Source organism: Panthera onca, chromosome D2 (genome assembly GCF_046562875.1).
Source record: "Panthera onca isolate mPanOnc1 chromosome D2, mPanOnc1 haplotype 2, whole genome shotgun sequence".
Taxonomy (NCBI): Eukaryota; Metazoa; Chordata; class Mammalia; order Carnivora; family Felidae; genus Panthera; species Panthera onca.
In genome coordinates, this window is record NC_138349.1 from 19,946,414 (window position 1) to 19,959,294 (window position 12,881).

The following is a 12,881-nucleotide window of genomic DNA, read 5'->3' on the forward strand; positions in this document are numbered from 1 at the left end:
AGGAGGGGCTGGCATGTGTCAAGGGCCCCCTCTAGCGGTTCTGGAAATAAATGAAGTAACTCGGGATTTGAGACATTGGAGAAGAAAATAGCAGCATAGACCACACTGACAAAGCCTCAACCTTACCAACCTTTGCAGTCCTCGTTCTACTTCTGAGGAGGTCTGACAGATTCCTGTTGGGAAATTCTCTCCTAGCAAAGGCTTCTGCCTTATAAGTGGCATGGTCCTTTACAATGTTACATATGGTCTCTGTGAACTTCGTCCCAAATGATTTGGCCTTAAACCCATGTCCTTCAATTTTCATTTTCTTTTCACCTATATGTATACTTCCATGTTAGCCGTCTTTATAACCATCATTGTTAACGGCTGAGTAATTTCAGACTTTAATTTCGAGGCTAAGGCTGGACTTGGTATCACTGCACACTTGAAGCGTTTGTGTATTACGTAATCAACATACCAGGCACTGGCCTGAAACCACATGGAATCCATAACACTCAAATGCTAATAATGTTCTCTTTGCAATAGACGTTACCAACCAATGCGATGACTGGAGTAAATATATCCACGTTCCCTTTGCAAACCTAACCTCTGTGCTGCCTCGTATCCCTGTGTGGTTTACTGGCTGCCACAAGGGCTCTTACACCCAGGAGACTCTCTGTCTCTAGGAAGGGGAGACTGAGTGCCACATGGTGGCAGATTTATGGAGCAACACTGGCATCTTCCATGCAGAAGACTGGCAGCTAGGAGTAATCCAGTCCCCCTAGGACATTAAGTGAGACAAATGATCAGACTCCACCTAAATAGGTGAAGTCTAAAGAAAAAGGGAGGAGGGTATGGAGGGAAAGGGTAAAGAAAATAAAAGAAGGTGGTGACTCACTCACCCTTAGAATCTGTTACTCTGTATAACGCAGAGGATCAATCAGCACTGTACAAATGTGATACTTCATTTTCATAGTTAACTAGGGAGAACTAAGTCCTCACTTACCGGAAAGTCTGCTCTACTGAGGCAGGCAAGTCAGCTGTTGTGTGTCTTCAGTCATTTGGGCCCCACTTACCTGGGTGTTAACCTGGGCTTCAAATTTTCTCATCTACAAAATTAAAGAATCAGACTAAAAATAAAAAATCTTGTGTCTTTTAGGTCTAAATAATATATCTTATGTGCAAGGTCCTGATATTTTTGGCTGAAAGTGTTGACAAAAAAAGCTATATTTAAGGGCAAATGCTTTACAAAATCTTCAGCTCCTGCCATACTCAATATCCCTTCTAGAAATGTTAACGGAATCAATCTACTTTGTTGAAAATTTCTTCACGTGACCAGAACAAAGGCCATAACACATTTGTAGGCAAAAGACCAATGAAGCAGATCCCACCATTTTTCCCAGAGGGAAAGGAAAGCTACTGTTTTCTCCCCAAAAAGTATGAAACCTAGGGAACAAGGCAATCACTATTGCTTAATCTTCACACAAAACTAGAGGATAATTTCTAGCTGATTTACATAGAATTAAAAATCAAAAAGGAGAGATCCTCAAACAGGGAAAGAAAAACCTATTTTCCAGGCATTGGGTTAACAGTGTGTTGTCACCAATTTTAACTGCATCGGTTTTAATGCATCGGTTTTCCATTTAGTCTTCCCCTGCTTTATTAACAGGGCAGACTCAGCAGAAACACACAGACTTGGGTGGTTTGTGTTCCAGGATAAGAACTTATGCCTGAGTAAAAGGTAAAGATGAAGAATCCTTAAGACAGAGCATACTTTCCGCACCTTTGTGGCAAGCCTCCCAGCAATGCCATGCTGCTCCCTGTGCAAGGAGACCATCTGCTGGTGACAGTGAAATCTTAATACTGTTCTCTTTTCCTCAACACTGGTATTCCCCCTTTGTCAGAAGCTGACAGTCCTCTATCCAGTTAGGAGAGAAACTCCTTTTAAAAATTAACCAAATGTGGGTTTTTTTTGTGTGTTTCAAGTTTTTATTTAAATTCCAGTTAGTTAATATATAGTATAATATTAGAATTAACCAAATGTTTTTAAAAAGTTATTACTTGGTTGAAAAAAAGAAATCCTTCAAAACTCATCTTTCATCTTTTCTATACTTCTATTATAAAACATTATTCAAAGTAAACTCAGCTTCTATAAATTCCATCATTTTCTTAGAAAATCAGTACTTTCCCACATTTTTCTATTCATTAGAATTAGTGGTTTCTATTCATTAGAATCTTATGTCATCACTAAGATTTAGCAAAGAATATGGATTTTAAAAATATTTACATTCTATGTTCCATTGTTTAGGTACTTATTGTTACAAACTCACTGGAGTTTCATTATATATTGGATATCCTTGGGGAGATGCTTAAGAACATTAAGTTCTAGAATGATGCTATACATGTAACATCGCTTGCCAAAATCTGTATTATGGAGGTTTCCCATATCAAAGAACAAAGCTATATATCATAAACTATACACCAACCATTTCAACCTCTATATGTAGTGACTCATAATGAATATTCCTGGGGAGATGGCTAAGGAACATTTTAGGAATATTGGAAAGATACTATGCCTACATAACCCTTTAAAAAAATGTTTGTTTTTGAGAGAAAGAGAACACACACACAGGTTTGCACATGAGTAGGGGAGGGTCAAAGAAAGGGAGAGAGAGAATCCCAAGCAGGCTCTGGGATGGAGAGCCCGATATGGGGCTCAATCTCACAAACCATGAGATCATGACCTGAGCTGAAATCAAGAGTCCAACACCTAATGGACTGAGCCATCCATGTGCCCCTTACATAACCCTTTTGAATGGGGACCTACACAGAATATTTCTTACACCCAATTCTGTCAAGGAAGATCAATTATATCATAGCAAAACTATAAACAATATACTGAACATTTAAACTCTAGATTAAGCTAGTCAAAATGAAAACTCAAAGTGAATGTAGATTTTTAATTTAAATTTACAAAACTACTTCCTCATTTTAAAAATGCCTCTTTAGGGGGCACCTGAGTGGCTCAGTTGGTTAAGTGTCTGACTTTGGCTCAGGCCATGATCTCACGGTTTGTGTGTTTGAGCCCCGCATCAGGCTTTGTGCTGCCAGTTCAGAGCCCAGAGCTTGCTTCGGATTCTGTATCTCTCTCTGTCTCTGCCCCTCCCCGCTCACACTCCGTCTCTGTATCTCAAAAAATGAATAAACGCTAAAAAAAAAAAATTAAAAATGCCTCTTTAGGGATTTCTGGCTCCCACTAATGGGAGGAGTAGCTCCTAACAAACCAGCCCTCCTGCAGATGACTATAAACTCTAAGGGGAAAAAAAATCAGCAAGGAAAAATACAAGGTATATATATTGAAGAAGAAGAACTAAAGCTGTCTCTATTTACCGATAACATGATTTGTCCATGTAGAAAACTCCAAAGAATCTACCAAAAAAAACCCTACTAGAATAATGGGAGATTTTCAAGGTCATAGGAATAGCCTTGACCGAACTCGAGTGGGGCAGGAGCAGAGAGAGGAGACACAGAATCTGAAGCAGGCTCCAGGCTCTGAGCTGTCAGCACAGAGCCTGAGGTGGGGCTCGAACTCATGAACCACGAGATCATGACTTGAGCCGAAGTTGGATACTTAACTGACTAAGCCACCCAGGCGACCCTCAAGGTCATAGGAATATCCTAATGTGGACTGCACTTAGTGAATTGCTTCCAAAGAATAGAGTTAAATAGAAAAAAAAAATGTGACTTTACAGGGAAGAAACTGGCAAATGATCTTAGGAAGGTGATTAAGGTAAACATCAAGGTAAAACATGTTAATAATAGGCACCACTGATATGATGTGTTGGGAACACTTCACCCCTGTTGTATTATTTAACACCAGTCTATCTAGGAGAAAAATAATCACAGAAATCCCAAATAGGAGACATTCTATAAAATACATGAAAAGTACTCCTCAAAACTGTCAAGGTGGGAAAAACAGACTGAGAAACTGTCACAGACCAGAGGAGATATGACAACTAAATGTAATGTACTGTAAATCCCCCTGAGGAATCAGAGAAAAAGGGCATTAGTGGAAAAACTGGCGCAATCTGAATATAATCTGGAGCTTAGATGATAAACTAAATGCACGCATGCTGAGTGACAAATGCACCATGGTAATTGTTATGGGCTGAACTGTGCCCACCCCCCCTCCATTCATATGTTTAAGTCCTAACCCCCAGTACTGCTGAACTAATGGATGGATAAAACATGGCATATATTCCTAAATGCGATTTCGTTCAGCAATAAAAAGGAACAAATTATGGATATGTGCTACAACATGGATGAACCTTAAAAACACGCTAAGTGATGAGGCACCTGGGTGGCTCAGTTAGTTAAGTGACCAACTTTAGCTCAGGTCATGATCTTGCCGTTTGTGAGTTCAAGCCCCGCATTGGGCTCTGTGCTGACAGCTCAGAGCCTGGAGCCTGCTTTGGATTCTGTGTCTCCCTCTCTTCCCCTTCTGTCTCACAGTCTCTCTCTCAAAAATAAATAAACCTGTAAAAACAAAACAAAAACACATGCTAAGTGAAACAAGTCAGTCACAAAAAGGCCCCACACTATAGGATTCTATTTATATGAAATGCCCAAAACAGGCAAATCCATAGTATCAGACAGAAACTCGATTTATGGTTGCCAGGGAATGCAGGGAGGGGGAGGTACAGAGTGAGTACTAATACGTACAGAGTTTCTTTTTAGGGTAATGAAAATGTTCTAAAATTAGACTGTAGAGATGGGTGCCCAATTTTGTGAATATACTAAGAAGTATTCCATCACACAATTTTAACAGGTGGACTTTATAATGTATGAATCTTAGCTCAACAAAGCAGTTTAAAAAACATAATAAAAAAAAAAGACCTCATCTAAGGGGGGAAAAAAAAAGTTTCAAAAATAAAGTTTCCCAAACTTTTACTTAATCAGTAAAACAAGGAAATTTTATGGCTCAATGTTTTGGCTTTAGTGTTCTTAGCTACTCTTAACACTATGTTCCCAAATTCTAGTAAATACATTTTCCTCTTAAATTTAAAGTAATTTTTAAAGGACTGTTACAATGAGTTAAAGCAACTGTTCTAATCCTCACCAAAGGTCATAATCACCTGGGAGAACTTTAGAACCAACAATGACCAGAACCCCACTCCATAAAGATTTCGATTCAACTGGTCTAGGGAAAGATGTCAGTCAGCAGTGTTACTCCAGCAGTTTAAAGCTCTCCCATGGATTTAAGCATGCAGCCAGGATTGGGAATCGCCGATGTATTTTAACAGAATATGAAGCCATGTTTAAAAAATCTTTTAGGTGAGGGCAGACCTTTTCTTAGGCAAAGTAAAAAGCAGATATTTAAGAAAAATTCGTTTTTAGTCACATAACTATAAATAAAAAGCCACATAAAATACTAAATTAGTCATAAAACCAATTTAATTGAAGCTATAAAAAAAGAGGCAATATAATTGATAAAATAATTAGCAAAGAATATTTAGCATGTTTCAAAAGATTTAAAACGGGAGCAGGACACTTTACAAAAAGTTGTGTGGGAAATAAAATTCTTAAACTATAAGTAGAAATGTAACATTACAGAGTATCTTATAAAATACAAGGACAGAAATATAAAAGGGCTGTATATGCTCTAAATCTGAAAACTATTAATAGTGACTAGATATTTAGGTTTAAATGTACAGTTCCTGGGAATCAGAATCATATTACTATACACATCTTCCAAACCAGTAGGCAATATTTTCCAATTAACCATGAGTAGTATCATCTTCTACAAAGTCTTTGGCCATCTCTGCTGTGATCACATCAATATGACTAACCTGAAGAATAAATGTTAAAAACAAAGTCTGTTAAATCTTCAAGACAAAATCAATGTTCTCACTGTATAGAGTAATATTTAAAATTTTTAAAATATTTAAAAATTTATAAATTTTATAAATCTAGACAAATGATTCCAAAACACTGACGGTAAGACTTTTTATAATGGTGTTTGTTCAGTACATTTGTTTATAAAATATTCTTCATTTTAATACTCTGAAGATCCAGGTAAGTACTAAGTACTATTGAGCCACATTTTTTCAGTTTTTATTATTTTGCTATTTCAAAGAATCTTGAGGCTGAAGAGATCAAGAAGAGCTACATGGGCAAAATATAAAGGAGTGTATCTAACTGTTAAAAGCTGTGCACTAAATAGACAAGACAGGAAGATACTGTCTCTTAATGCCAATGAAAATAAAATCAATGCAATGGATGCTATAAAACTAATTGCTAAACTTCGTAGGCATTTGAAGGAAAAGCTTTTTCTTTACAAACTCATTGTAAGAGAAGCAACAACCTTCTAGGTTTTCTTTCATGATTTAAGTAACATAAAACAAGAATTTGACAAATATGAACTTAAATTTCATGTAAAAAAAATTTACCTTATTTCTAAACTTTACACCATAGAATTTGTCAGCTGACTCAAGCAGTTCAGGCCTAAAAGTAGTTGTAATAAATTGTGCATGTACGGCAAGTTCCATAATCATATCTGTAAAAAAGAAATAGTAACTTAATAAAACCCTTTTCTCAGATCTGAACATTTAAATATTATTTGATTTTATTTTATGAAAGAGAGAGAGAGAGGGAGGGAGGGAGGGAGAGGGTAGGAGCACATGCGTAAGGGGGGAAGGGGGGCAGAGGGGGAGAGAGGGAGAGAATCCCAAACAGGCTCTATGCTCAGCGTTGATCTTGATGCTTGGATCATGACCTGAACCAAAATCAAGAGTCGGATGCTCAATCCACTAAGCCATCCAGGTGGCCTTAAGCAGATCTGAACATTTAAAAAACTATCTTTACTCTTTACCTAAAATCCAAAACAGCCTGTGATTTTATTTTTCATGCATACATCTGCAAACGTTACCAACTTAATCTTTTAAATTAGGGGTAAATCTTTAGTCCACGAACTTACAGAATATGAAGTAGCAGCTACTTACCAACACAGTATTAAAAACGTCAGAGCAAAACAAGCTTTCTCACAAAAAAAGAACAACCAGGGCACCTGTGTGGCTCAGTCCGTTGGGTATCTGACTTTGGCTCAGGTCGTGATCTCGTGGCTTGTGAGTTTGAGCCCGGAGACGGGCTCTGTGCTGACAGCTCGGAGCCTGGAGCCTGCTTTGGATTCTGTCTCACTCTCTCTGCCCCTCCCCTGCTCATGCACTGTCTCTAAGATGAACAACAATAACAACAACAACAACAAAAGAACAACCTTCCCCTGCTGCCCACTTCTCCAAAGAGGTTTTGAGTTTACTAAAGATTAAATTTAGGTTTTTAAAATACAGAATCAACACTTTATGCCAGGAGCTATTCAAACATTAAGAAAAGCAAGTTTTAATATAAGAGACTTCTGTGTAAAGTTTAACTGAAGTTAGGATTTTCAACAGACTCCAAGAAACACATTGGCTTTTCACAAAACTAAGCTTTGTAAACTAGTCTAAAACTAAATTTTTAAAAACTTTTAAAAGAAATTTTATTTACTGAATATATACCCTGTCTAGTCCCAAGTATGTTAGGCAACAAGAAGTCACAATCAAAAGAGGCAAGCTATCATTGTTAAGTTCTTGTCCAGTATAACCCAAAATTACCTGACACAGCCTTTCTGTGCTGGGCATCCAGAGCCTGGTCAATCTCATCAAACAGGTAAAAAGGAGCTGGGTCACATTTCTGAATGGCAAAAATCAGAGCAAGAGCTACCAAGGATTTCTGTCCACCGGAAAGCTGTTGCATTTCTCTCATTTCGCCTTGTTTTCCTGTAAATGATACCTAAAAAAACCATTTAATTAGTAACCAAAAGGGGTAAAATCATAATCTCCTCCTAAAATTAAGTCACATACAACAATGCACCAATTTAATCTATAAAACATTCTACAAATCCCACTATGGTAGTACTGAGGGAAACTGGATATAAAGGTTTGTTACCCTAATTCCAACTCCAGTGAACTGGTCGACTGATGGGACACTGCTTTGTGACCCAGAACCCCTCTCACTTTCACCGCTTCCTTCTCCTTCATCCTGAGACTGACTGCCCTCCACGTCTCCTTTCTTCATCACCAAAGTAGCTTTGCCACCAGGTACCAATTTCTGGAATACTTCACTGAAGTTCTTAGATACCTTAAAATGAAGGAAGGAATGAATGAATAAGTGTCAATTCAAATATAAATTTTGCTTAGGTGGAACTGCACATATTATTTCTTAAAGCAAAGACAAATATTTAAAAACAATCATAAATACTGTTTAATCTTAAAAACAAGAGTAACAAACTAAATTCTTTTAAGAGCTGTGCAGGATATTCTAGTTACTGTGTTAGAAAACTGTATGCGGGGATTTGTTCATGTGTATTAGATCCACCTATCAGTGGAAAAAAAACCTTTAAAACCTTTGCAAACTGAATAATAAACTAAAAGCTGAAGTTTTTGTCTTGTGTACATATTAACTACAAAATAGAAACATACCTGTTTGAAAGTTAACTGAATAGCTTCATATTTTCGAAGTTCAAGTACATTCATCAGTTCCATGATTGATTTGTATCCCCTATCCAATTCTTCTTGTCGTTTTATTAACTTTTCTTTTTGCTCAGAGAAATTTACAAACTGATCTAAAGCTTTTTTGTTAACATGGCTGTACTTCTTCAATTCTGTGTTGCACTGTTCAAGTTTTCGAAACAGCTATAAAGAGGAAAAATGTATAAATAAATTCACATGCAGAGAAATCTGCAACAAGACTTCACATTTAAAACCAAGAAGATTTACCTGTTTGAGGCTCAGCGTCTGGTACTTTTCAAATGCTTCCTGGGGAAGTGACCCAAGTTCACGAATTTTCTTCATGCACTCTTCTTTCTTCTTCAGCAGCATGCCTTGTCGATTTGTCATCTTTTCCAGTTCCTTAGTATCATGATTTATAGCATCCATGTGTTCTTTTTCCATATTTTTCCAGCGTTCCATACTCTTCTGAAGCTCCTTAATTCCAGCTTCTGTTTTATCAATGGAATTGTCCAAATCTAAAATGGGGGAAAAAACCAAATTAGGCCATTAATACCTATTTTAAAGCTAGATTGTTATTTAACCAAAGATTTTAATGGCCAAATTTATCAAAATAAGTAGATTTTAGTTTTTCATAATGTTTAAATTTTACTGTGTAAATCTATGAAACACTTAATTCAGGACAAAAGAGGAGTATACATTAGTCACTCAAGTATATTATTTCACATTATTGAATGTTTATGTTTATAAAAAACTAAAAAAATAATTTTCTTCTCAGCAACTAGGTGATAAGAAACTAGTTCGGCTATTTCACACTTCTGGCAATAAAATTAATAATTACAGTCTCTCATAAAATTGTCACAAACATTTTCCAACAAAACAGAGATTACAATTTATAACCAACCCACTAAATTCCATCCACTACAAATTATTTATGCTGATGGAAAACAGAAAAAATATTAGTATATGCTTTCGCCTATTTGGGTATTTCATTGTGTAGTAAACAATTTTATCAAATAATCTAAATTTAACAAACTACAAAAAAATTTAATTTTTTAAAATGTTTACTTATTTTGAGAAAGAGCATGTAAGCAGGGAGGGGCAGAGAGAGAGAGAGAGGAAGAGAGAGAATCTGAAGCAGGCTATGTGCTGTCAGTGCAGAGCCCGACAAGGGGCTCAAACTCATGAACCATGAGATCATGACCTGAGCTGAAATCAAGAGCTGGATGCTTAACCAGCTGAACCACCCAGGCACCCCCCCCCAAAAATCTTTCTACTAAATAAAAATTCACCTTCTGATCGTGCCATAGTATCTTTTACTCTTTTATTGATTGCTTCAAGTTCTGAAGTTGTAGCAGTGAGAACAGTACCCCCTTCTGTCTCTCTCAGTTCATTAAGTTCCTGTAACATAAAAGGAACTTAAAACCATTAAACCACAAAATATGAATTCTGTTAGTTTCAAAATGTTATGACTTCAACAGGTTCTGATAGCGGTTATGTTGAATAAACATTCAGGAGAACTAGAAAGTACACTCTGTATAACTACAAATATTTACAGTATTCATTAAAAGGGGGAAAACAGTAATATAATTAGAAAATTTCTCAGCATGGGACTACTACTGAGAAAACATTAATAACTAACATTTACTGATCACCTAGAATGTGCCAGGATAATCATACACAACAGGCATTACTGTTATGCTTATTTTTCACAAGAGGAAACTGAGGCTTAGTAATATTAAAGTACTTGCTTGCACAAGATCATACATTAGATGGCAGTGCTAGAACTCCAACCCAGGGTAGGGGGGGGTCTTTCTGTCCCCAAAGCACATGCTCTCAATCAGAGCCACTTGTGTGTAAGTACTTTCAAAAGGTTACGGTCATCAAAGAACCCTCAAAAAAGAACATACCTGTTCCACTTGGTCCAAGCGTTTTCTCAAATTCTCATTCAGGTATGTCTCCACTCGAGTAATAATACCTTCTAATTTAATTCTTTCATTCAGCAACTGTCTGTTTTCCTAGAAAAAAAAAAGTATTATCTGTCTACATAGGAATTCACATTTCCCAAACAGGAATGCTGTTTATTTGCTGTCCTCTCCATTACTTGTGTTCAAATGAGCTGCAATCGAGTTTTATATCCTTCTAAAAAGCCCTATATTTTCTTCATTTTTCTCTCTTATCTATTCAGAATGCTAAGTTTGTGTGCTTGGTTCATTTTTTTTTTCTTTTTAAAGATTTTGTTTTTAAGTTATCTTTATACCTAACATGGAGCTTGAACTCCCAACTCCAAGATCAAGAGTTATATGCTCTACTGACTGAGCCAGCCAGGCACCCCAGCTTGGTTCTTTTTATAAGACATCTGCAAAAAATACTTTACCTACTTTTCATTTTTTGGACTTAGTGTTTACATCTCCATATTCAAAAATCAAATGCTATTAAAATGTTTAATCAAAACAATATTATTACATGCGTAAAAGTGGTCACATCAATAAAGACAGCAAAACTAACAAGTCAATCTTACTAATAATAAATGTACATTAAATAAGATGGAAGAAAATGAAGATTTCTGCATAATCCTAACATACCCAGAATGCTTCAGAAAAACCTATTTACTCTTATGGATATTAGAAGTCCAAGTCTCACATACCTATTTTCTCAAGGTTCCTTTTTTTACAATCCCTTAGTAGCAAGAAAATTTTCACAATAGCCAATTATTAATTAGAATTTCGTCAGTTGTACTTGCCTGCTGAAGTTGACGAATTTCATCATTGAGTGCATCTACTCTCTTCTGATCTTCCAGACTAAGTTGAGAAAGCAAGTCCGTTCCTAGTTCTGCTTTCAATGATTCTCTGGTGGACTCCATAGCATGCAAACTTGCCTCCAAACTTTGTAAGCTACGTTGCTATGTGACAGATCATACATTTATTAATAAAGGTATTAGTCTGTATTACTTACAATAGTGAAAAACTGAGAACAATCTATATTTGATGTTAAAGTGAACTAAATCATATCAACTCAAGTAACTATTAGGTATCCACTAAATTTGAATAGAAATAGCAGTAAGAAAAATATTTATGATACAATACTATCAGGGTATGTGGAATAAATCATATTCCATGACCAAATTGTATAAAAATCTTCTTGAATATTAATAAGAACAAAAAGAAAAGACTGCTAGAATGTGTTAGGGTGGTATAGTTGGAAAAATTTTTTAAAAAACTGTTTAGTACTAGTGATCATCTAAACAGTTTTTGTCAAAACTGCTACAAGTTTCTGAGACATACGTATTATCACTTGTAATTCAACAGTAATAGTCTAGTTTCTACCCTGTTTTAATATAATCTGGATAAAATGCAACCACATATTCAACTTCATAAGCAGTGCTTAATAGACAAAAATGATTACTGACAGGACAACCAATATAACACGTGGTCCACCCCAATTCTAAGTAATTAAATCTGTAGTGAATGGGATATACTTACGAACCTTTGGCATAAAGGTTTTCTCTGACTGCTGCCTCTTCTCTTTGAGCATCTTCATTTCTGATAATATGCTATCTCGAGATGCTTTAAATTTCCTTTGCTGCGTCTCTATCTGCTGCATTTGGTTCATCAACTGATCAATTTCATTATTAATCCATATACAAGGCTAAGGAAAATGCGCTCTAAAAACATCTCTTAAAAACACTGTGTATCCCCTTCCTTTTCTTTACCTCCAAATAAAAGTTATTTCCTCAGATTTATGGACCATAACAATGCTGAATTAAATACTACACCAAATGTGTTTAATCATAAAGAAGCTTAAAACATTTCATCCCACCATTTCTCTCTCAAAATAACTTACAGATTTTCCTTAAAGTTACATATAAAATATATATATAAATATATACAAATTTATATATAATTTTACTTACATAATGTTTATAAATTTTATATATTACATATATGTATTTTATATATATTACATATATATATTATATATATTACATATATACAATAAATATATAAATTCTTGGGAAATCCAAGGAGAATCTAAATATTATCTTTTACATCTCTCATTCAAAAAATATTTACTGTGGGGGCACCTGGGTGGCTCAGTCGGTTGAGCGTCCGACTTCAGCTCAGGTCACTATCTCGCAGTCCGTGAGTTCGAGCCCCGTGTCGGGCTCTGGGCTGATGGCTCGGAGCCTGGAGCCTGCTTCCGATTCTGTGTCTCCCTCTCTCTCTGCCCCTCCCCCGTTCATGCTCTGTCTCTCTCTGTCTCAAAAATGAATAAATGTTAAAAAAAAAAAAAAAAAAATTAAAAAAAAAAAAAACAAAAAAAAAAAACCAAAAAAACAAAAAATATTTACTGTGTAAT

The 12,881-nt window shown here is 35.9% G+C and overlaps 1 protein-coding gene across 1 annotated transcript in view; it reads right to left on the bottom strand.

The window, feature by feature from the left end:
* Nucleotides 1-5,415: 5,415 nt before the first annotated feature.
* Nucleotides 5,416-12,881, bottom strand: part of SMC3 (structural maintenance of chromosomes 3) — a 37,621-nt gene continuing 30,155 nt past the window's right edge. Inside the window, exons 20-29 of the mRNA XM_060641527.3 lie at nt 12,009-12,160; nt 11,266-11,424; nt 10,433-10,540; nt 9,815-9,923; nt 8,793-9,040; nt 8,496-8,708; nt 7,963-8,154; nt 7,629-7,806; nt 6,429-6,535; nt 5,416-5,828 (exon numbers count right to left, since the gene is read on the bottom strand). Of these exons, the coding sequence (XP_060497510.1) occupies nt 5,757-5,828; nt 6,429-6,535; nt 7,629-7,806; nt 7,963-8,154; nt 8,496-8,708; nt 8,793-9,040; nt 9,815-9,923; nt 10,433-10,540; nt 11,266-11,424; nt 12,009-12,160 (1,538 nt within the window). The 3' untranslated portion in view covers nt 5,416-5,756. The remainder of the gene's footprint in view (nt 5,829-6,428; nt 6,536-7,628; nt 7,807-7,962; nt 8,155-8,495; nt 8,709-8,792; nt 9,041-9,814; nt 9,924-10,432; nt 10,541-11,265; nt 11,425-12,008; nt 12,161-12,881) is intronic.